This window comes from Athalia rosae, chromosome 3 (genome assembly GCF_917208135.1).
Source record: "Athalia rosae chromosome 3, iyAthRosa1.1, whole genome shotgun sequence".
Taxonomy (NCBI): domain Eukaryota; kingdom Metazoa; phylum Arthropoda; class Insecta; order Hymenoptera; family Athaliidae; genus Athalia; species Athalia rosae.
The window spans coordinates 724942-749620 of NC_064028.1; the positions used below are offsets into that span (position 1 = coordinate 724942).

At 44.8% G+C, this 24679-nt stretch overlaps 1 protein-coding gene across 11 annotated transcripts in view; it reads left to right on the plus strand.

The window, feature by feature from the left end:
* LOC105685463 (RNA binding protein fox-1 homolog 2) overlaps nucleotides 1-24679 on the plus strand; it is a 95160-nt gene that overhangs the window by 41812 nt on the left and 28669 nt on the right. For 10 of the 11 annotated variants that reach the window (XM_012399563.3, XM_048653002.1, XM_048653003.1 and 7 more), the window contains 4 exons: nucleotides 8741-9028; nucleotides 10466-10732; nucleotides 11242-11295; nucleotides 22660-22752. In XM_012399563.3, coding sequence (XP_012254986.1) covers nucleotides 8744-9028; nucleotides 10466-10732; nucleotides 11242-11295; nucleotides 22660-22752 — 699 coding nt within the window. In that variant the 5' untranslated portion in view covers nucleotides 8741-8743. The remainder of the gene's footprint in view (nucleotides 1-8740; nucleotides 9029-10465; nucleotides 10733-11241; nucleotides 11296-22659; nucleotides 22753-24679) is intronic. The other variant, XM_012399565.3, reaches the window with a different exon arrangement.

Consider the following 24679-nt stretch of genomic DNA (forward strand, 5'->3'; position numbering starts at 1 on the left):
AAGACCCCTTTATCGATCGCGTGGTGCTGTGCGGAAATCGCTGGGGATGGACGGGATACTGCTGCGTATACGAAGTGTGGCAGTAGTCTACGCACCGAGCGCGTACAGACGGAATGACGAAAGACGCGAAAAGTCGCGGTGGAAGAGAAATTCTCCCCTCTCTCTGCGCTCGCGTTGTTCTTGAGATTTGTGTATAATCGCGGCCATTACGCGCGTACAAGAAAGGAATAATCGCGAATCGCAGGCGGCGGCAGCAGCTTTTCCCGTACCTAGCGGCGATACGACGCTTTCTTGCCGAGGGCTATTTACCCCTCGGGGAATTACGACTGGGGGGGAGGGGGTGGGTTACGTCATTGATTCCGAGTGCGGGGGCGAGTTACGTGCAGACGCGTAGATAGGTACGAGGTGTACGCCGCGTATGATACGGAACGTGGTGTTGGTTGCGTGCAAGCTCGCGACGCCTGCGCTATTCGCTTACATATCTAGCTTCGTGTCGTTCGTTTGTACGCCGCGAGTATCACGGGCGCGGTGCTTTTAACTCACGGTAGAGGAAAACGAAGGGTGGATGAATGGGGTGGGTGGGATATGCCCCGCGTATGACGTCACCGTGTACACAAGGGGGTATCGCCGAAGGTTGCAGAGGCACATCTCGGGAACTCTGATTCCATTCCGAATCGCAAAGTCCTCGGTTTGCCATTTCTCTATTTTGGAAACTTCAAAGCGTTGTTAGCGTAGATTAATACGGTGGTGTAAACGGCGGTGTTGCGCGACCCCCCCCCCCCCCCCCCCCCCCCCCGGGCGGTCAGGATATTGAAAAAACGCGGGAAATGAGAGCGCACGATTCGCTACCACCTACGTTCCGTTTCAATTTAAAGTGGTTTCCTGTGTTGCATTCTCGATGTGCACGTCGCGCATACCGCAGCTCGGTTTACCTTATCTTACAGTTCGCGCGCGTTGTGCACATACAAATGTTTTGGACACGCGACGTTTGGTAAAAAGTATCGTCAAAGTTCATAGCTTTCCTAACGGAGATCACCATCTTCCTTGTTCGAATCAAAACGGATATTCGACGCGACCGTTTTCCGAGTCGTAATTTGAATTGTTTTTTCAAATTCCCGGTGTAAAATCTCCGCTCCGGCTGTAAAGGAGGGTCGAACGCCGCTACTGTATACCCGCGAATTACTCCGGTTGAATGTATAATTCGAAATTTGTCGTATCGGCCAGATGGGAGTGCCGCAGGGCTGAATTAAGACGGGGGTGTTGTAAAGTAGAAAAGAGAGACAAGGGCAAGGGTGAGCCGAACGCGGAGGTGGGGGTGGAGGTGGATACGTATATATGTATATATACAAGTTACTCGCGTAATAACTTAGTCCTCGAACGTCGTCTTCGTCGGAAGGTCTGAAAGTTGTACCTGCCAAGTGTATAAGATGAAGAGAGCGAGCGAGTCGGGACGAGATCTCTCAAGATCTCGAGATCGATTTACCCCACGGCTCAAAGTAGTCCGTTGCGCGCCTCGAATCTCGAGAGGAATTCTATGCGCGCGCCCCTCGCAACGACGCCAATGAATTATTCAAAGACTCCGCGTACATCCCCCGCCCCCCCTCGCGTCAAAAAAAAAAAAAAAAAAAAAACCCCACTTCGCCTTTCGCGGCAGTGCGTTAATCGGGGAGATGCTTTTCCACCTTTCGAGGGAAAATTATCGCAATGTCGCTCGAGGTGGAAAAAGAAATTCTCAACGTCGCCGCGAAACATCAAAGATATCACCACCCGCTCGGGACGACAATCGGGGGCAAGATAATTGGAAAATATGTTGGCGACGACTCGAAAACTCCGCGACGGGGGGGGGAGGATCGCCCCCCGAACGACGTCGACGAACGTTCGCTCCGATTCGCATCCGGTGGCGAAGTTCGCAGCGTCGTTGCAGGTTTCCGAATACGTCGTCGGATGTACGGACGCGTGCGTTCGACTCGAGCGGCATCCGCGTTGCACCGTGTAACGAATATACCTACGAAGTAGCGAGCGACGCCCGCGACGCGGCAGATGGCCACATCGCCGGCGTTATCCTCAAGGACACTAATGAAACTAATTGGGTGTAATGACACAATAATTTACCGCGCGTCGCCGGAGTTGGTTTAATAAATAAATACACGGTGTGTGTCCGTGGTGTAGTTGTAACGTCTGTGGAAACCGCGGCGGCGTACGGCGGAGATCGTCGTTCGTCGTTGTACCTCCGCGTATGCATCACCTATCGGCGCATCTGGCCAGCGGTACGAGATTACCGCGGAGACTGTATTTATAGAAATAAATCCTAGTGAATTTGCAACGCGGCATGAATTATATCCTGCGCTTATCGCATCAGGGCCAATCGTACGTCTGGTGGAACCACCGCGCGACCAGCTCGCGTTTGTGATTTCAATTGCGAACGCCGAGCTCGCTTCGCTCCGCTCTACCGAATGCAGATTTCGGCTCAAGGGAAGCGCGAAATCGTCCGACAACGAGCGGCGCATCGCTAGATATCGGTAATAATCCGCACTTTGTACGCCCCCGGTGAAAATTGTTCAATTTTTCGAATTACGCACGCACGATTATTATCCGCGAGCGGTGGCCATGCTCTTTTACTCATTTACCTCCTTTTTTTTTTATTTTTATTTTTTTATTTCGTTCAAAGCTAACATCGCGGCTGCAAATTATATCCAATTAAGCCCGCAACGCTTTTGTACGATCCGACTTACACTCCCGCTATGTGTAGCCGTGCGCGCGTTACAGCTGTGTGTCGGTGGAAACGCAACGCGCGCGTCGACGGTGACGGTGACGTTAACGGGGACCCCTTCGCGATCGCACGTACTCGACGTGGTTCTCCGTCTCTTTCCACCGTCGCTCCGGGAGCGACTAACTGGCTACGGCGATGATGGAGATGATTGGCCGGAAGTGACGTCAGGACACGCATCGTGGCTCTCTGACCGATGCCACGCTACTCTACGCCCAAACTCCGATCCCCGCTCACATGTAACGTCCGTCGTACTGCACGTAACCGCGCGTTTATAACGCGCTTCGCGCGGCAACTACCTGCGATATTACAGGTATAACGTACTCCGGAACAGCGGATCTCGGTGATGTACGTTCCCCGAAATTGGACTCCCCAATCGCTTGATATGACCCGCTAGTTGGACATTCGAAACGAATCGTTCGGCTGATCTCCACGAAGGAAAAAATGTTTCGCGTTCAGCGACGAAGATTTTCGTTTCGAATGCGTTCGGGGGTACGACACGTTCTCTCTTCCCTGCGGAGTCTGTATAGGCGGGATATACGAGCGACACTCTTGGAATCTTTTGTTCGAGCCGGAATGGCTCCGTGCCAGATTCTCTCCCCGTTCCGTAGCCGCGGAGTTCTTCCAGCTCCCGGACTCTCCTCCTCGTCGGATCCCCGGTGCGGGTCGTCGCGTCATCCTCCGAGCCGAACCGCTTTTGCGACACTCGCCGAGTTTTTCGCCGAGACCCGGAGCAGAAAAATGGCGGGGAAAGTTTCATCGTCTTCGAAACCTTTTGCTCGGAGCCCCCCGTTCGTCGTTCGTTCGTTCTCCGGGGCTGGGGTTTGTCCCGCTATCGCATCATCGACCTCGCGCAGTCGGCGCGATATAGACTCGCGAGTCCACCGATTGTTGGTTATCGTCGTACGTACCTTTATTCCTCCCTTCCGTGGACTCGACGGAGCCGCGCCGCTCGTACGAAGAAGAACGAGAGGGAGGGGCGGGAGGGGGAGAGGGGAAGGTCGAACAGAGGGAACGAACGGAGTCGGGTAGATTTTACCTGCTTCGTAGGGGGGCACCGACTAGGTATGCCGGAAACTCAAACCGTCCATAACACAATGGTCGACCGACGCATTCAACGCCCAGTGATTCTCATTTCGCATCGCGAGCCTCTCTATTTTTAGCGACGGTCGTCTACCACCGCCTCGTTCATCTTTCCCTTACCTCCGATCGACCGTAACCGCGCGTACGAACGACCTGCGGCCCCTGCACCGAACGATCCTCGTGTGCGAACAACGTCCGTGCACGGAAATCGGATTCCCGACGTCGACAGTGGGAAAGATGCGAAAAAAGCTCGATGAATATTTTAAAAGCTCGTTACGGACGGCACCACCTACGCGCGCTCGCGAATGGAATCGTAGGACGGTCCATTTATTCATTAAACCCGCTTCCGCCGGGCATCTCTTATTCACTCGAGCTGGCCTCCGCGGAATCGAGTAGCTTCGCTCGATTCATCGGGTTTACTTTTCTCTTGACCTCGTTCGCCGATTCGGAGGGATGCCTCCCTCGCCGGCCGACGACGTGGGGGTACTTACCTCACTTTCCGACTTGGCGACCCACGCCGGCGGCGAACGGAGGGAAAAAATTCATCGGACATCGATCGCGAGCGACGCGCGATTCCTCGATCGATTGTCCGACCGGCGGACGATCCACCGGAAGTTCCGGTCGAACTCGCAGCCGCAATAAACGGCGCAAACACCTCCACCGGATGTGCCGAGGTAGAAAAAGCCGGCGCGATTGTTTCTCGGCGTTTCGAACTAAACGCCGTTATTCGTCAACCAGATTATCTCGCGTGCGCCGCGTAAAATGCCGAGTAGTCCCCCTTTTTTTTGCCTCTTTACATTTTTCGCGTCGTTTCTACCCAGAGTTATACGCGAACATATTTCGTTTCGTTAGCGACTTCGGGGGCGTCGACCACCGATGATTTTTCCAAGTTTTCAAAGTTTCCCGAAGCGTACGCGTCACCCCGTACGACGCTGGGTCGACGAAATGAAACGAGTCGGGGACAAGAAAAAAGGACTTTTCAGATAAGAAGGAAAACTAAAAATTGGCTAAACTTTTTTCATATCACCAGCTTCACCGGCTCCGGGATCTACCGACTTTTTCTCGTGTAATTTTGCTTTTCTTTTCCTCCCACACCGCGTGTCAAAACTTGATCAAAGTTTTCTATAACAATATTTTCGATCTTGTTACACACGTAGGTACGGGAAAAATGAGGGAGGGGCGCGGTTTCTTTTTTTTTTTGTCAAGGAGGCTAACTGTCGTTGTTTTCTCATTTCTCATTTTCTTATTTTATAATTATCTTACTCGCGTATATCAAGCCAAACCCGGTCGCCGTTGACCAGAAGGAAATTACACGATGTTTCGAACGTGATGTGCTTTATCGTAATTCGAGTGTACTCGCGTACGTTATTACTGTACACACGCGTGGCGAGCACCGCACCGCACCGCGGCGTCGTGTCAGGTTAATCTTAATGGTAATGAAATGTAACGCACCCTCGGATCTTGATGGCGCGGTGGCGAGCGCTCGCTTATTACAATATTATTTACACGAAGTTGAGAAAATCTATTCAAATGAGCTGAAAAGTGCGCGAAGTCGAGAAGAAAGAAATTCAACAAAGTGGAACTCACTTGTGCGAAAAGCGCGAGTGGGGCAAATAAAATGCAGGCGTTGTTTTTTTGCGCGCCACCGTTTCGGATATCCTCGACGCTTTTGAAGGGAAAGCTCGACGCGAATTTGCATTGAACTTTATTACGCTATCGCGTTGCAGGGTGTGCACGGTATTTGCCTGGAATCGAGTGCCCGGTGTATTACACATCGAGCACAGTCGGTGAACTGGAAATCGATACCGCGTGCCCGCTAGCTGGCTATGGGGGTTGCGGGGACTGCCGCCCGAACTCGCTGCAATTATCTTAGAAACTCGCTTTAAAACTTTCCTCTTCCTCCTCCTCCTCCTCTTTCCGCCGCTGTTTCTTCGACGATCCTCGCAGCCGATCCGCTTTTCGCGGCGCTATCTGCGCTCGGCATACGGACCATATAGTGTCGACGGTTTTCAATTATGTACCTCCGACGTACGTCTGCTCGGTTCGCGTTGTTTCGGAAAAAGATGGAGGGGAAACAGTTTTACTTTTCCCCCGATATCCGCCGTCTGATTCTTCAACGTTGATTGGAAAAACAAATTCGAGAGAGGAGCGTCCCTCGTACCACCGGCGTTCTCCTTCATTATCTCCGACTCGACTCGGTCGTTCTATTTTCAAGGGATCGATGATTTCCATTAAATCCCTCCATCCTCGTTTCGGTGTACTTTTAGTCGTCGCGGTCGCGGTCGTCGAGTCGTTCGGTGTCGGTGACAGCCAACTGGAATAACGTTAGGATAGGTCGCCCCTATTTTTCATTACGCGTGCAACGAGAAATAATCAGGATCCTGTTTATTTAACTCAAACGGAGTCGAAATCGGTACCTTTGATACCAAGGATTCTCTGACGATTCAACGGGCGTACAGAGGCGTACGGAATTACGAGACACGTGAAGAAGCGTGACCGTCGGTCGTCGCGCGCGTCGTCTACGGGTGCAACCTCATATCCCAGTTCGGAGCTTTCGCTTTGGAAGGTAAACTGTGCGCGGTGTGTATCGATTGACGTTTATTCTGGGATCCTGTACACGCTGTATGCACAGATGCGGATATACGATGTACATAGGACATCGCACCGCGAGAATTTAACCCAATCATCGAACGCGCGTCCCCGAAAGTTGGAGATCGCGTACGTCCTGCTTAGGGAAATGTCCGTCGCTTCGAGGAAGCCGATTCCCTCCGGACCTCTCCACGTGTTTTCGAGTACCTGTTGGCCGCTACACGGTAGGTAGGTACGTCGGGACGTCGACTGCCGGACACCCGTTTCAGCGAAGAGACTCGTTCGTTCGTTCGTTCGTCAAGTTCATTCCTCCTCTGAAACTCGGAGCCTGCGATGCACATGAAATATTCACCGCGCGTAACTCGCGGGCGGCGCGACGCGACGCTACTCGACGTGTATAATTTTACACCGCCGACGCGACTCTCACGCGGTATCTCCTCTTTCTTCGATTCTTTCGACTTTGGCTTTCCTTTCCTACGTCGTCGTCGTTGTCCTCGCGTCGGAATTACAAACGTCCCCGTCTCTCTTCCCGCGTAGCATCCGTTCGGATAACATCGATTTCGTCTCTTCTACACTCTTATTATCATCCATTTTGTTCACATGGAGCGCGCGTACACTCCGTCTCCTCCTCCGATATCCTCAAAGTCCTGTCCCTCTCCTACGCAACGCGGAACGCCTGGCGATCGGCCGATACGGAGGTACCGTACGTCGTACGCGCACTCGACGCCTTCGTCGAGAATTATGCGAGGTCTGAGGAGGATATATCTCTTACCGTGGCTACGTACTCGCGAGCTCTCTCTCCGCCCCCGACGAACGAAGAATTTTAATCGCCCCCCCCGTCGGGTCGCGAGGGGTCGACAGCCGGACGACGCTGCACATCCGAGATTGTAAGGAATACCGCGATCGCGCGCGCGTCCAACGAATTATCTTATGCGAGTGCACGTCCTGCGTCCTAGACACGCTGGAAATACGTATATCCGAGTTATTCGAAGCTACTCGGTGGCGAATGTTCGAACGAGTATGTCGTTTCGTTAGTCTCTGACCCCCCTTTGTGCTCCTTTACTTTCTTTGGTCCGTGTTCTTCTCGCGGACGAAAAAAAACATCCCCAAAACTGTACGCGCTCCGACAAACAAATGTATACTTTCTTCTCCGGTTGGATTATTTATTCTAGAAACTCTTGTTTTTAGAACTCGATCGCTGCGCAAAGAAAATAATGAGCGTACTATTTTCGGATTTCCAGACGTGAGTAATCGTTGCGAATAACTGAAAACCAAAAGTCAGAGTTTAAATGCGATTTCTTAGGTTTTACGATCTCAACCGTAACGTCGTTTAATATTTGAGATCAATACCTATACGGCAGGAGGCGGGGTACGGAGAAGAGGGGGTGACGGGGTGGTTTTTTTCTTGAACGATATATGTTTTTTTTTTACTTATTTATTTTCTGTGCCGGAAACCAGCGCGGTGGCAGAAATCAAAGAATCAGAGTCTAATCAAAGAGTCGAGAATCTGGTATCGCCTGTATTGCAGGAGGACATATTGTGTTCTATCGTTTGTATTTATGTCACGTATATTTCTCCAGGCACGACGAACGTTGGTACCGGAATAGCTTATTAAAGGGTGAAGTACGACGTAGTTCGCAAAAATCTTCAAACCTCCACGTTGTGCGGGCTAGAGAATTTTCTAAAAATATTCATTCGCACATGTGCGATAGAGCAGTGTACGGATTTTCCGATTTTTCTCACGTTTGTTCAACTTCACTTTCCCGCTTTTGATATTTATAACGCTCGGGTATTACACGGTACCAATTTTGTGGTCGTCGACGTCGACGTATACGTACGTCGTCCGTTTTCTTCGTTCTTGAAATAGAAAAGGCGTTAGCCCCGCGTGCCTCGAATGTTTCGTGAGTCAGCCGGTATATACGTGGCTCCCTTTTACCCCCGATTTACTTCACTCCTCGTTCCGGAGGAGTTTTTTTTTCCTCTCTATAAACATGTTACAAACATGAAACGCGTCGTCGTCTCAGCCGTCGCTCGGCGGGGATCGACTTTTCCACGCGGATCGGGAATCGAATTCGAGTCGAGGGTCGGGCGATATTCGACTCACCCCGCACCCCGCGGTACGACGTCGATCCTTCCGTGCCGCACGCACGGGGATACGCGAATCATGCGAAACGAATCGGTTATCTTCGATTAGCGAGGATAAAATTAATCATCCTCTGCTCGTAGGTTTAAAAAAAAAAAAAATAAAAAGTTTTTCCATTTCCCGACAGAGTTCACATGTCTTTCGTCTCGTTTTTACAGCACATGGTGCAGACGGGGATGGCTGCGCCTTATGGCGGGGGTGTATTTCCTCCGTCGGTGAACGGAGTCGGCGGAGTCGTCGGAGGAGCTGGGGGAGCGGGAGAAGTCAAACCGCCACCCCCGGTATCGGTGAAAGAAGAATCCACCGGAGCTCCGCAACAACCACCCCCCGGAGCGCCGCAGGGTGCGCCTCCCTCGGGAGCGCAGCACCCGGCGGCACCTGGTGCTCCTACCGTCACAAGTTTCAGCCCTCCTCCACCACCGAACGGCGTCGACCAGCAGGCGATGGTGAGTCTCGACGAGAAATTTCCCGATATTTATGTACCTACACGGATACACGTAGTTTTTTTTCGAACGATTTTACTTTTTCTCACATTCGTGGGCACGACAGAGAAATTTGTGAGACGACTGGGAGGTGCGCGACAGCGTGGGTAGGTGAGGTGCCGCTGTTGCAGCTGAGGGATAATTGGTCGTAAAGAAAAGCTCGTTAAGTTTATACGAGAGTTTAATGATTTCTTTTTTTTTCTTCTTCCCCCCCCGTGACTTTCATTGCTCTATTATTACACGTCGGGAGTTTAAAATCTTCGAAGCGTAAACAGCTTTGTTTTCATCGCGATCTTGCGCACAAATTTTTCCATACTTTCTTCATTTTATCGTACACATCGTGCACCCGCAAGTTCATTCGGTTGCGATACGTATTATCGTCCAACTATCGATGAACTGTGAAACTACGAAACGGTTGGATTCTTTTCTCTTCCGTCATTTTCATTATCGACAAGTTTTTCATTATTCGTGCCCGAGATTGATTAGATCAGCGATATTTTATCGAGTGGGACGTGAGAGCGAGGAGAGGAACGTTAACCGTGTCCAAAGTGACGAGCGTGTGCAGTAGACGTACGTCGGGGCGGGAGGGGTAGGCATCCATCGGTTTTCAGCTCGATTCGATAGGCTGTGGTAAATTAATTCCGAAACTAGGGAAGCCGTCGTGAATTCTCATCCCGAAGAATCGGCGGAACCGGGAGGAGCGCTGCGCGGCCATCTTGCATCGAATTAATGACCCTACGTACGGTTCTGCAATGCTGATAAGTTTTTTCGCGTAAAGTTCGGAATTGGAACCTCGAGAACGACGACGGAGGTGAAACGGCGGTTTCGGAGACTCGCGGCGCGGAGAGAGGGGATAATTCAGAGGGAAGGTATACCACCTACAGCCCTTGAACCCCCATAAATTACAGAGGCGATCCTTCTACTTCGGATAAGACGAATCAGCATTTAGACTATCTGCTTTGTATTCGACACTCGCAGCCCTTGTAGGTATCCCGGTTTCGCGATACGTCGCTGCGAGCTCGCTAGTCCGAAACTCTGTGCGAAAACCTTCCATCTCGGAGGGAATCCGGAGGGCGGAAAAGAGAAGGACGGGGGAGGGAGACAGCTCGCAGCGGATGGATCGAGTGAATTAAAGGTAGCGGGGGAACGAGCAAACAAAGGGACCATTTGACAAGCTCCTCTCTCTCCTTCGGGTCCTTCGACTACGACTACAATCTCGACACGGCGACTCTGCTCCTAGCCAGGAGCTCTCGGTCTCGTCAACTCGAAAATCCTCGAGAAACGAGCCCCGATAATTTTACCCAGGACTCTCGAAAGCTCGAGTGCGGGGAAAAACAATTTTTTTCTAATTTTCAAACGACCGCACATACTCCAAAATCGTTTTCTTTCGACGACAAACAGTCGGAGGTGTTTCAGGCGGCAGTCGCGGCAGCGGCGGCGGCAGCGGTCGCGGGTGGAGGAGCACAGCCACAAGCACCGACCCCGGGAGGAGGCGAAGGTAACCAAGACGGAAGCGGAGATGCGGGGAGTCTAGTTCCGGTGGCATCCGGAGCGACGACACCGGCCACAGTCACACCGGGAGCGGACCTCAAAGGACAACCGAAACGGCTCCACGTCAGCAACATACCCTTCAGATTCAGAGATCCCGATCTCAGGGCAATGTTCGGGGTAAGGATTGTCGGAGTTTCATTTTTTCTAAGAGTTGGCATTAGGATAATTCGGAAGCGAATCGTTCTCTGTTAATGGGCCGTGCCTCCAATTGTAACTGGGGATTGAATAAGGTGGGAAAAAAAAGGGAACAAAAATTGTGGAGAAGAGGTAATATGCAAAGGGAGAAAGAGAATTCCTTTGGCGAAATTTCCTTATTCCTTTTAACGTCCATTCATTTTTTCTTCTCCTCGAGAGCTCGGAGAAGAGAAAGGTAATTACTTGGCGGGCCACTCGGTGATATTGAATCATAGACACAATGCGGTGCAATTAACCGCGCTAAACTTTGATTGGCCCGATTCGGAGGGGCGCGAATCTTATTTTAAAAGATCTCGAGTGTTCGCGCTCTCAGCTTTGAAAGAGCGGTGAACCGGATAAAGAATTAATAGAATGATGAAAATCTCTTGAATTTTTGTGAAAATAATCTCGAAATCCGATCTCACGCCATCCGTTCTTTTTGCATTTTCCAGCAATTCGGACCAATACTCGACGTAGAAATAATCTTCAACGAGCGAGGAAGCAAGGTAAGCTAAACTCACCATTTGGCCGTTGGCCTTTCCCTTGAATCCCGTATAAAAAAAAATAAAAAAAAAAACAATCATCACATGATATCCGCTTCGCTCTCATTATCCATTTATCCACATTACAATTCGTTCGTCCCATCGATCATTTCGCACACTTTTCATTCACCGATTGATTCGTTCACGTGTCAATCTCCTTGAAATTTTATATTCCAGGCTGAACCAGTCGCATTTTATTTGTTCATTTTACTATAACTTATTCGTCTATTTTCCTCTCTGTTTCGTTCTTGCACAAGCGACATCGATCATCCGATGATGTAAGAACACATTTACCACGCTCGCAAAATTATACGACTTGTTTGTCATCGCAAAAATTGCGATTGGCGATGCTCTGTGATGCCGAACCCTTTGATTTTTTTTTTTTTTCTTTTTCATTATCAATCGATCAAGTTGCGAAACACCAAAGGAGATGTGTAACGTAATTTTTGGACCACGCGAGACGGTGACTCCCAATTATTAAATATGTTCCGCTCCTTTGGGTGTTTGAGAATTTGATAATAACTTAATTCTTTCAGGGTGGCGGCAACGACCGTCTCTTGTGTCATGTATTTATTGCTATATTTACTCACACAACTAGTGCAATATATTTCAGTATATCTAATTGTACCATGTATTTACTTGCGACTAATGATCAACCATCAGGTCATAAACTGTGCATCGAATACCCAAGTTGCGACTTTGTAGATTTTTGAAACATTCGCGATAATCACACTGAAATCAAGGGGAAAATAAAGAAGAGAAAATACAGTACAGTGTTCGTGTGATATTGAGATAAATTAGAGTCTCGCTCGTCGCCGGTGACGCGAGTCAATTTTAACGACGATCCAGACGGTCGACAATCTACTCGGCGGTATCTGATCTGCTCTCCGGAGAGTCGATTATAAAAAATGTTCACAAAGTACAAGTGTAATGCTCCAGGTTATGACGCCGCTGCCTATAAATTTATCGTTGCAACGTTGCATTTCCGCGATTAAGCGTTAGCCTCCGGCCTCGCGAGTATCTCCCTTCCCACCAGTTGTTGTAATCCCGTTTGGTTTAGCAAATGTATATCTAGAGCTGAAACCTCGTTCGATATGAAACGTCGAGATAAAATCTTGCGACGTATATCACCCCATGGGACGCTTTCCCTGACGTCCGGCGAATTGTAGCTTCATTGTCGCTTGAACTCTCTGCATATTCAGCACATTCACCGTCGCTGGTCCGTGTTCATTTCCTAGATCCACTTCGTAACTTTCCCGAGAAACTGGCCAGCGGAGATGATCGTCCGTATTCCATGTCCGAATTTTGAACGAAACGTTAGTCCTCGGAGATTGATGAAATTTCTGACTCCGTGAAAACACACGTCACGTCCGCACTGACGCGCAAACTGGTCGATTGGTTATTACCGGTCTCTGATCTGGACGTCGTATGGTCAAAAAGTAGAAGAGCGAATGGAAATTGGAATTGAATTGCAGAGATGATCACGTGTGATTGTTTTTCGCTTCGCTTGCTACTCACTCGGTGATTGGTCGATCAATGAATGTCCAGACGGAAATGACGTGATATCCTGTGTGTGCAGTCGACGATGCGGGTTATTGCGAGCTTCTCTTTTGAGTCCAGCGTTTATATTGCCGCTGCTGCTGCTGCAGCGACGGACCTCGACGATAATAATAGTTTTTTATGATTAACGATTATTTGATGGACGAGCTGCAGACCTTCGTCTCTACACAATGCCCTTCTTACTCACCCAATCTCGACGGTAGATCTGGATTTCTGGGCGCGATATCCGTAAGAATGCACGTACACCAGTGATAATCGATTTTTCTGCTCCGAAAATCGAAAAATTGGCGATAACTCGATCAATTTTATAGATAAATCAATTTGGCTTTCAGATTTTGATTCCTGAGCTGATTATACGTGAGATTACTCTTGGAAAACCGAATAAAAATTCGATTCTTGGGCCCATAGTTAAGTAGTTCAAAAATTGATTGTATTACACTTTTCTGACGTATTTTGACCTCAGGAATCCAAATCTGAAACCCAAAATCATCTACTCATCCAATCGATCTAGTAATCATCGATTATTCGCTGTTGGGAGCAGAAAAATTCTAAGACATATCGAGTGGTTTCAGTCGTAAATCCACTTTGATTCATCGCATGGGTCGAAATATTCGTATTTCTCAATTCAGCAGCAAACCCGAGCTTTGCTGGAGTTAGGTAGCCACGGGCGAGGGGGTTTGTTGTGGGGCGTCACCTCTGCTCAGCCCTGAAGGTGACGTCTCACAACAAAGCGCTGCGCTGCTGGCTACGCTGACTCCAGCAAAGCTCAAGTTTGCTGGTGAATTGAGAAATTCGAATATTTCGACCCATGCGATGAATCATACTGGGTGTACGACTAAAACCACTCGATATGTCTTGTAATTTTTCTGCTCCCAACAGCGAATAATTGATGATTACTAGATCGATTGCATGAGTAGATGATTTTGGCTTTCAGATTTGGATTTCTGAGCTGATTATACGTGAGATTACCCTTGAAAAGCCAAAAAAAAATCGTTTTTTGGGCCCATAGTAAAGTAGTTTAAAAATTGATTGTATTACACTTTTCTTACGTATTTTGATCTCAGGAATCCGAATCTTGAAGAAAAATTGATCTATCTCTGAAATTGACCGAGTTATCGCCAATTTTCAGCTTTTTGGGGTCAAAAATAAAAAATTGATTTTTTGATCTATCTCAATGTAATTTGAGCGCAGGAATCCGAATCTGGAAGAAAAATTGGTCTATCTTAAAAAATGACCGAGTTATCCCCATTTTTTCGCGATTTTTCGCGATTTTTGGCATAAATTTGAGGATATCTCGAAGGGAAAAAATCGTAGCTCAATTTTGACAACGGATTCGTGTTCCTGAGGTCAAAATATATAGGAAGAGTGCCATACGATCAATTTTAAAAAATAAAAATTTTTGTCCAAAATTTGAAAAAATCCAAAGGGGTACCCCTTCAAAAAATCTCAAATTTTGGCCAAAAATTTTTATTTTTTAAAATTGATCGTATGGCACTTTTCTTATGTATTTTGACCTCAGGAACACGAATCCGTTGTCCAAATTGAGCTACGATTTTTTTCCTTCGAGTTATCGCCATTTTTATGCCAAAAAATGCGGAAAAATGACAATAACTTAGTCATTTTTGAAGATAGACCAATTTGTCTTTCGGATTCGGATTTCTGAGCTCAAAATACATGAAAATAGCATATAAAATAAAAAAAAAAAATTTTGACCCCAAATCGACAAAATTTCAAGGGGTACCCCTTTGGATTTTTTCGATTTTTGGGTATTGAAGTATTTTAAAAATCGATTGTAGGGCACTTTTCTCACGTGTTTTGACCTCAGAAACACGAATCTAAAAGCTAAATTGAGCTACCAATTTTTCCCGTCGAGATATCTCAATTTTTCTGCTGCGAAATGTGAAAAATTGGCGATAACTCGAGCATTTTTGTAATTTACTTGTCAGATTCAGATTTTTTTACCCTAAAAAACGTAGGGGTGTACACTCGAATGAAGGATGTCAGTTTCGGGCCTAAAAATCGGAAAAAAATCAAAGGCCGTAGCCTCTGCAAAGTCTCAAAATAATGCCACGGTACGATGCGGTGCACGCGCGCAATCCCGGTAAGCGTAAATATTTAACAACTGGCGATTATTTAAAGTCTTGGAACGAGGTCGTCGAGGCTCCGCTTTGTACTTTGATCATAGATATATCGAACTCCAATGCATAGATAATTGGAATCTAACCTGGTTAGTTTTTGTTCCTTCAAATTTCCGGAGTGAGATTGTAGAAATCGATGTTACAGACACTGTACTGTATAACGTGGGTCAAACGAAAGAATTCAAAAAATGAAAGAACCAAATGAACCAAATTGCAGCATGCGTTGGGTGTCAGTCGAGATGAAGTAAATAAGAAAGATGTATTTTGTTTGTTTTTGTCGTTTTCCAGAAAAAAATGGGAAATAATCGAGAGAAGATGTCGTTGCCGTCAATATAATGAGTCTATAGACGTAAGCACATACAATACTGACAATGAATGAGCTGATTATATAGTATATTAGCGTGACCAGATTTTAAGCTATGTTATATACATTATTCTACATAATACCATTTGCATATCTTCTTTATTGCATATAATAATCTAGGCGCATATCATATTTATCCTACTGAAAACTAATAATCACTTTCCATTTAAACCCAGGAAAAAAAAAAAAAAAACGAAAACTAATACTCCTGTGTACATCTTACAATTAGTTTCTCTAAGTAGCAGCTTCTATCTTGTCACGCAGCGTATATACATACATACATATAATATATACATATATATATATACACATATCTGTTCGTATCTAAAAAATGATATCCACGATATACTCGCGAGTATTATTTTTTAGATGAATTTCAGCTACACCACCCCCGTTTGTCATTATCGTTACATTTTTTATACATACAAGTAGATGATCTCATTTTGTGAAAGCAGTGTACAACATGCTTTGTCCGTATACTACCTATACATATATACAAATATCAATCCAATATATTTATATATATTTATATATTACAAATGACTGAAAGCTTCGTCAATGTAAATGGAATGTGGCATCCTTTAAAGTCCAGCATTTTGTGCTCGTGCGTATAACGTCTCTTGAAAAAAATAAAAAATAAAAAAAAAAAAAGGTTGACAATAATTTGGAAGTTTGGTAAGACGAGAAACAGAATAATTGCATCATCGATTAATGGTGAAACTTTTTTTCTGGATGGTTGGATTTTTTTAGAGACGTCTATAGGCGATTGTATAACCAATGGTTTTTAGTATATTTGTAGTTGTTTAGTCATGCTGTTGCATTTTTCTATAGCTAGCCTTCTGCATTTTAGTTGCCATTGGTTATAAACGTGAGATACGAAAAAAAAAAAAAAAAAGAAACGAACAATCTTTATTACATTATATAATATCACATGGCTTGTACGTATACATATATGTTTGGACGTTGTACAAACGTATACATCCAAGCACGTGAATTACACGTATTTTTCACTGTGAATCTACAGTCGTACGATCTTTGTCGGTTCTGCCCGGAAGTGATGCTGTCCATTTGAATTTGATGAAACTTTTCACCGCGCGATCATTTTCAAAAGATATGTGCTGTTGATTTAGATCCCCCTCCCGAATCCCCTACATGAAATGCCCTCTACCCTCTCGACACACCCGACACCCACGTCGAGTAGGTACGCCGAAGTAAAAAAAAAGTAAAATCAATCGACTACGACTGAAATTTCAAGGCTGTGCGAAAAGTTTTGGTAAAAAATTCGAACGGATGAACCGAGAATTCACGGTCGTCTAACTACAGTCGAAACGAAATTTTAACAACGCTGCTCAGTGACTCCGGAAACTTTATACGGGCGATGTGAATTTTATTCGATTTTTACGACCGCGACGTTGATGCTTCCAGTCAGCGAGTAGAATTTGAAGTAAAAAAACATTTCGCACGCGAAGAATAAGCCTTGAAGTTTTATTGGTTTCCATACACCTCGGTTTTTCAATTCTTTTGGATATTTTTTTTTATAAATAATACTCCGATCTCCTCCTCCCTCCCCGATTCCGATCTACTTAAAATCAGACACGCAACGGACACATGCACACATACATCGAAGACGATCGAACGATCGAACGATCGAACGTCGTACAACCGATCACGATTATTCCTCGATTTGCGTATATGTATATATACATATGTATGTACATCTATATGCATAAATATATACATTATTATCTCTGTATACTCTTTTGATTCGATCTTGTATTGTTTTGTGCGCTTCTATATCGCTGTCTGCAGCTTTGGTCACTATATATATATATTATATACATATATTTCGATCATCCCTCGTATTTAAATATATAATATATAATACACCCTTTTATATTATTATATATTTATACCCGTATTCCCTTTTCCATTCAAACCCCCGCCTCGAGTCCCGCATCACAAATACACGTACCTACCACACGATCAATGTCGCGACGTAACGTCAAGTTTTCAAAAGTATTTTATTTCCACAGACCCTGTTACATTCGTCTGATTTATCATCCCTCCCTTCCCCTCCTCCGCCCCCCTCCCCCGAATTTTGATACATTTTTTCATCTCTTTCGCCACTTGATTTTCTCATTTTTGTTACGTTTGACGTTACCTAATAGCCATAGCGCGGAACCCATATTTTATTTAACCTGAATTTGAATGATATTAGCTTTCATTGCTTGAGTCGCTTATTATTATATCGTTATCATCGTTATCGTATTATTTTGTCGATATGACACAAGATAATTGAATAATTGTTACATTATATAGTTGAAAATTGTTATTAGGCACACGGCACACGCACACGCACACGCACACGCACTCGCTGATTAAAAAAAAAAAAAAAAAAAAAACCAGAAGGAATATATCGAAAAAAAGACAGTGCTTTTAACGAGCCTTGATTAACACATGTGACATGGATATGGAAAAAGCGTTATGAGAGCAAAAGTAGATGAGATTTGACTTGATTCTGAATTGCAGCGTATATCGATATTACTATTAATATTATTAATCTTATTAGTATTATTATACGTTTGACACTTTATACTGACGTATGGAATCTTGATGATATTACATAGCTTATTTCGTTATGATACTTCTAGCATTTATGCATAGGAATCGCACATGATCGTTATTGTTACGTATACTATCGGTGTTTTGATTTCTCTTGATTTGTGATCATATTTCGAATTTACATATTGCATAGAAATTAATTTGCACGAAGTCGATGAAAAAAAATCAATACGATTGGAAAAGAATATAATATACGCAACTCGCAAGTGTAGATAATATATATATGTATCGCAATGGAATATACAGTACACAATCATTGGGTTGTCAATCATGACGTAAATTGGATAAATGCTCGATATTTAGTCTTCGCTGCAAGAAAAAAGAAAAAGGCAAAAAACTAAAGAATACTAATTGCGTACGAACAACGACGTAGCAAATCGTTCTACCGATGAATTTACGTTATACATGTTACAACCCAATATTATCGTCGATAAGAAAAATTCTACTGTTTGAAGAGACTTGAAAAAAAAAAAAAAAAGAAAAGAATGCTTTGTACATATATCGGCTGCCAAAAATTCGTTGTCATGTTACATATAGGTATATTATTATGTTATATCGTTATATATATATATATATCTATAGATTATTGTTTTTTTTCTCATTTTTTGTGACACGCAGGTTGTCACATCAACTAATGACAGTCATGGTTTAGTCATATTCACCATTCAAAATCGAATCGACCGAAGTTGACTTGAATTGAAATTACTTTGCGTACGTTTGTCATAAATGAGGCGAGCAATCGGTCATTCGATACGAGGAGAAATTAATTGGTCAGGATTCGGTAATGCGAGATCCTGCATACGAAAAATTTACGAGCTGTTAATAAGTCTCAACACTCCGTAGCCGCGAGATAAATTCAGTTTTTTTCTTTTCTGCTTTTATCAGACTGATATTTACACGGTACCGGTTTTTAAGCTGGGTCTAATCGCAGTTCCTTTATCGAAAAGAAAACGCCGCGAGAGTTTTCTATATAATACGACTGTTGTTGGTTCAAAACTGCTTGAAAACACGCTAGACCGTTTAAATTCTTGTTACTTTATGCACATACGTAATATACTTAGCTCACATCCGAAGAAAAACAATTAATGAAGCGGTCAACCCGTAAAGCTCCGAAGTCAAGGAAGCTGTCCGCACCTTGTTCTAATTTTTTTTCTTCTTCCTCTCTTTTTTTTTTTTTTTGTTTTGAATTTTCTCGACTCCGCGGGACGTGTACGTGATCGTGTTATGCATATAACGCGTTGTTATCAAAGGTGAAATTTTATTCCATCCGAATGTTTCCATTTGTTTCGTTCCTTTCGTGGGGAAAATGTTGAAAAAGAAGGAGAGCGTGGATGCCGCGCTACGCGAATTAAGTCGCGTACGTTTATAGGCGTCGTATAGCACGGCTCTTTGTTTTGTGCAACCGTGCAGGCGTCGAGTTGCGTGGTAAGATCGCCATCTCAGTAGCGGAGAACGTAATTAAGGATATCAGTTTCTAACCGACTGACTCGACTCTCATTTATCGTCGGTGCTAGAATAGCGGAGAAATATCAACTGCTACTTCAACCGCAGGGGTTACATACGAACGAACAAATTATCCGTTATCTCTTTCGTTCCGAGGGAGAAACTATCGGGTATACACCAAGTGCGAGCAGATGAGAAGTATCGGTTTTTGGTATCGACGTTTTAGGAATAGAATTGAAAAAAAAAATTGAATCGTACTCTCGGTTGAATGACCGACTGCCTCGTCTATAGTTCACGATGACTTTTGCACCGTGTCTGGTACAAACGAAATGAAAATTTTCAACTGGCTCTGATTATCCAAAAAAAGCATATCGTCGTTTACAATGTAAATTATGCAAAAGCGAACAACAACATACACACACCGAAGACATTTGAATATATTCGAGATTCCCGCATTTTGATAATTTTTCGTCTCGAAAATCGTAGTTCTGCCTCTGCGGTGATACGTTATTTTTTTTTCCTCCTTCCACGGAGTCATTGGACACGTGTCGATCAGCTATTATTACACTTGATAATTGAATTATGAGAAACCCGTTCGATTGCATTTGTCGTTATGGATTCTCAATCAGATTGAATGTATTTTTTTTCCACAAAATCCAGCGAATTCGGATACCCGCGGTGTACTCGATGAAATTTGTACGGCGATTCGCGCGGGGGCTTTTCGGTGAAACGAACCACGCTCGAGCAAACTCTTCCCTATTTCAACTTCCGATATAATCGCTTTTCCACCCCCGCGGAAATTTTGGCGCCGTTGCTCTCGCCCGATCTTCGGAAGGGTTGCTTCGCGTAATTATTTACACGGTTTACTCGCCCGCGAATTATTTACTCCGAAGTATATTACGTACGTCGAGCGAGGGTCTCGCTTACCCTCCCCCGCGTTCGACGCGCTGCGTTAATATCCCTTACGAATATGTTTAATTAAATCTCGCGCGAATTCAGCCGGGACGGATATCACCGAAGAGCGATAATAACGAAGCTGTAACTCGTTCGGATCACCGCGAACTTGGAGCGCCACGATTGTTCGATTTATCTCACATTCGCAGAGCGTTATCCACTTAAACTTTTGACAATTTCGAACTCTCGACGGTTGAATTTATTTATTCATTATCGTCGTTACAACGCGCCTGCAGCTTTGCGGAACACACGATTCCCCGCTTTGAAACACCTTGAAATTTATTAGAGGCTCGCGCGAACTCGCGAGCTCGCAATTAGGGTGCGGGTGCGGTGGGCGCTGCGTCGCTCGTGCAAAACTTTTTCCCGTGTGAAAAAAAAAAACTCGAAGAAATTTTGCATCCGACGTCGCGCGCGTTACGTGGCAGGCGAGGGTCTAGGTATACCCAGGTCATATGTCGTCAACGGGGTGTGCGACTGCACTCGGCTATTTCCGTGTACATCTATACCTCTGCCGTACACGTAATGCGGGTTAAGTAAAAGTCGAGTATATCGCATTTTGCCGGGGGTAGCGCAATTTATTACGAATTCACATTTCTCTTCGAACACCGAGGAATATGGAAAAGCGTAAACGACGACGACGACGACGACGACGAAGCGCGGCGTAACGGGGAGAGGGTCGAATGACCATAAGTGCTGCTGCACTCGGTGGAACGGGAAATCGTCGTTCTCGCGGTGAAATTCGGTCCGATTATCCCAACCTGCCGAGGTATATATACCTGCGGACGTTCGCTTTGGGTACTCGACACCCACCGCCACTTGCCGGAGAAACCTCATTTCGACGGTCAGCTTTACGCGGCGCGATAATATCCATCCAATTGTCGCCCCCGCGAGCACCGGCGGGCTATGTAATACCGAGAAATATATACGCCGTACAAGCGATACACTTTATACACGAGTACGTTATCCGATAATCGAGCGAGCTGCGACGCCGCGATAATTACCACCGATTCATTCCGGGGGGTGGAGTCGCGAAAAAGATGGCTCGAATATCGCAAAAATACTTGCGATGGAATTCGTTCGAGGTTTAAATCGGGGGTGTGCTCTCGACCCACGCCGCGCTTTTTTATACGTAATAGGATTATTCGAAAGTCAAGGGTTCGCGGGAGGATGACGAGGACGTAGGTAGATTATACGTGAACCTGTATTCACGTGCACGTGATTACAATTGAGTTTTCCTTCTACGTCCTGCGACGAAAATTTCGACGACACACTATCATGTATTCAGCTCTTACCTCTCGTTGCCTGTCATGGAGAATCTAATGCGATCGAACGGGTGCTGTACCGCACACAGGCCAAGTATAAAAAAAATCACACACACAAACAATCGTCACTGAAAGAAAAACGATTATTAACATTCGAACACACGACACTCTTCTGAAAGAAAATCCATATCATATATCAAGTCTTGTATCTTAACTGTCTTTCTTTGATCCTAATTATGATTTTCCAGAGCCCCGTAATCACCTTGCTCCCAATGATCCCCGTAACAATCGACTTCACGATTTAATTGTAATACCTTTTATTCACCGTTTACACGCACTGTTATATGAACTCTGAAGCCCCTCGACTCCCCAAACCCCCCTCCATCCGAAATCCAACCCCCGCCACCAAGCAGCAAAATATTAATTAATATAATATGACCATGATGACATGATATGATTATGAGATGATTAATGTGACCATGACCATGATTTTTTACCAGAACAAAACCAAAGAGAGAAAAAATGAAAGAAAAGAAAGAAAAAAATGATTTCATATTTACTTATTTGTTGCACGTTGTTTGGTGCGTCTCCGTAAGCAGTATGAGGCACGCTTCGCTGTATAATCGTCCGTACCACGAATTCACGCCGCATTACGACTCCGATCGACGACCGTTTTGTCAGAATTGTAAGATGCCCGGTCTTTCCGTTGCAAAGTAAACCGAGTAATCGACGTGTAACGTTCGACACCGTCGGCCATTTTGTTGCAGTAGTGCGCGCTCGCAAAATGGCCGCGCGCGAATGAAACGGAAGCGTCGACAGGGCGACGCGGTGACGAGACGACGGATAAATTGGCGTGTGATCGGTGAAATGTTAACGATCGAGTCGTTGCCGCGGCGAGAGGAGGGTTCGGACGAATATCAGCGGTGCGCGCGGCAATCTGTAAGTTGAGTTTAATGCATGTTGTTTTGTCTGTCCTTGCATGCAGGGATTCGGTTTTGTAACATTCGCAAATAGTGCAGACGCGGACCGGGCACGCGAGAGACTACACGGCACCGTGGTTGAGGGCAGAAAGATTGAGGTGTGCATGACTTCTTATACTTATACTTATATACTTATATACTTATACCTTATTACCTACTTTATAATTAATTTTAATTTTTTATTATCACATTTTTACATATACATATTACGTATACTTATACCATATATACGTGTGTATATAAACAATACACACGTATATACATATATTTAACGTTTATTTATTCATATATTTTTAATACGAGTTTATTTCGTTCGTCAGTTGATCTTTATTTATTTTTATTCATTTAATTTCTTTCTCCATATGAATACGACGAATATTGCGTAGGGCCATTACCCTCCATCGTTGTGTCATATTGCGATGCGAAATTTTACATCGTACAGCGCTCGACGGTCTGTCTTTTGTGTTTTGGAGATGAACTAAATTTTGGCTTCTAAAAAATTCATTCACCTTCTCAAAGGTCGACGAAAATTTCTTATTCCTCCTTCGAGCGCATCTCTCACGTTGACGAGAAAAAAAAAAACAACAATAAAAAAGAACGCCCTGTACTTATCCTTGGCGGAACGATTCGAAATTCTACCATCACAGTTGACGAAAAAAAATTCCAAAATCGCGACTGGCGTACAAAAATTGTTTCGAATATGTTCCTCTCATTACGAGTACGATACTATATCGAAATATACATACAATTCCGTTTCGCAAAGGATAATTTATTTCACGAATCATCGTGTGCTGTAAAATTGAATATAGTTTGTAAGGAGGATACAGTGATCGTCGGCGACAGCGTGAATTAGGGTAATTAGGGGATGGAAAGTTCCGAATTGACGTAGGTTTGTACATATGGCGAATAATCGCGAATGAAAAGATATTCACGGATCCAGATACGCGCGGGGATTCGTCGGGTAGCTATAACGCATACCTGGGTATGCTCAGGTTATCACAGGTATATACACACAGACAGCCTGCATTGTATTGTAACCCACTGATCTGTTTGCTGGGCCAGTAATTCGCCATATAATTATGTGAATGCTATCTCCTTGTATCTATATTGAATAATTATTATATTATTGCTGGCAGTACTTACAATCCTTAGCATCGTTTAGCAGCCTACATAGTTTTCACAATGCCATTATTCTCCTCTGTCCTTGGAACACGGTCACTAAGCACCCAATAAGGACCCCCTGCGCACCCGAGACCAAGCCGAGCATTTTTTTGAAAATTTTATCATCGATTTTTTCTTTCACCGAGTCGCATCTCGAACTCGATCAATCTTTTTTCGTTCTCACATATCGCTCTCCCGAGTTGTTTGCCATTGATTTATTTTTTCTTCGACTTTTTTGGCTCTCCTTTTTTTTCACTCGTTCCTCGCGATGGTTCTCTTTCGTCGTTCGCGACTTCTTTCGGAATCTTGGCGACGGGATGCGTCGTGGGTCCACGCAGCCTCACACTCGTGCACATGCTCATTTATATTTTGACATTTATATATATATATATAGATTTATGCACATATGTCGAGTACGTGCATATATTACATATATAACATACTTAACTATACCGCTGTGTAAATTGTTTATGATTAAAACCAACTTAGTGCTACATTATTATACACACTATATACTGTGCTGTCATGTCTATTAGTATGTATTACGTATACATAGTTGATGAACTATCATGACACGTGCTTGTACATAGGGATATGGATATCGTCATTAAATATTAGGTACGTCGGTATATCGCGCGTTATTCGGGAAATTTAGGTTTTTTTTTTTCAATTTCTTTTTCTCTTTCGACGAACAGAAAAACGTTAGGTCACGCTGTCGCGATTCCATCTCCCCATCTGCCCTGCCAAAATCACTTGCAATCGACCGAAATTTTTCTCGAGAGAATAAAGGAAAGGTTTTCTTTCTTGTCTCAAATTTTCGTTTTTCGTAAATTCTAGAGTGCGATGACAGGGCAGAGAGGGAGA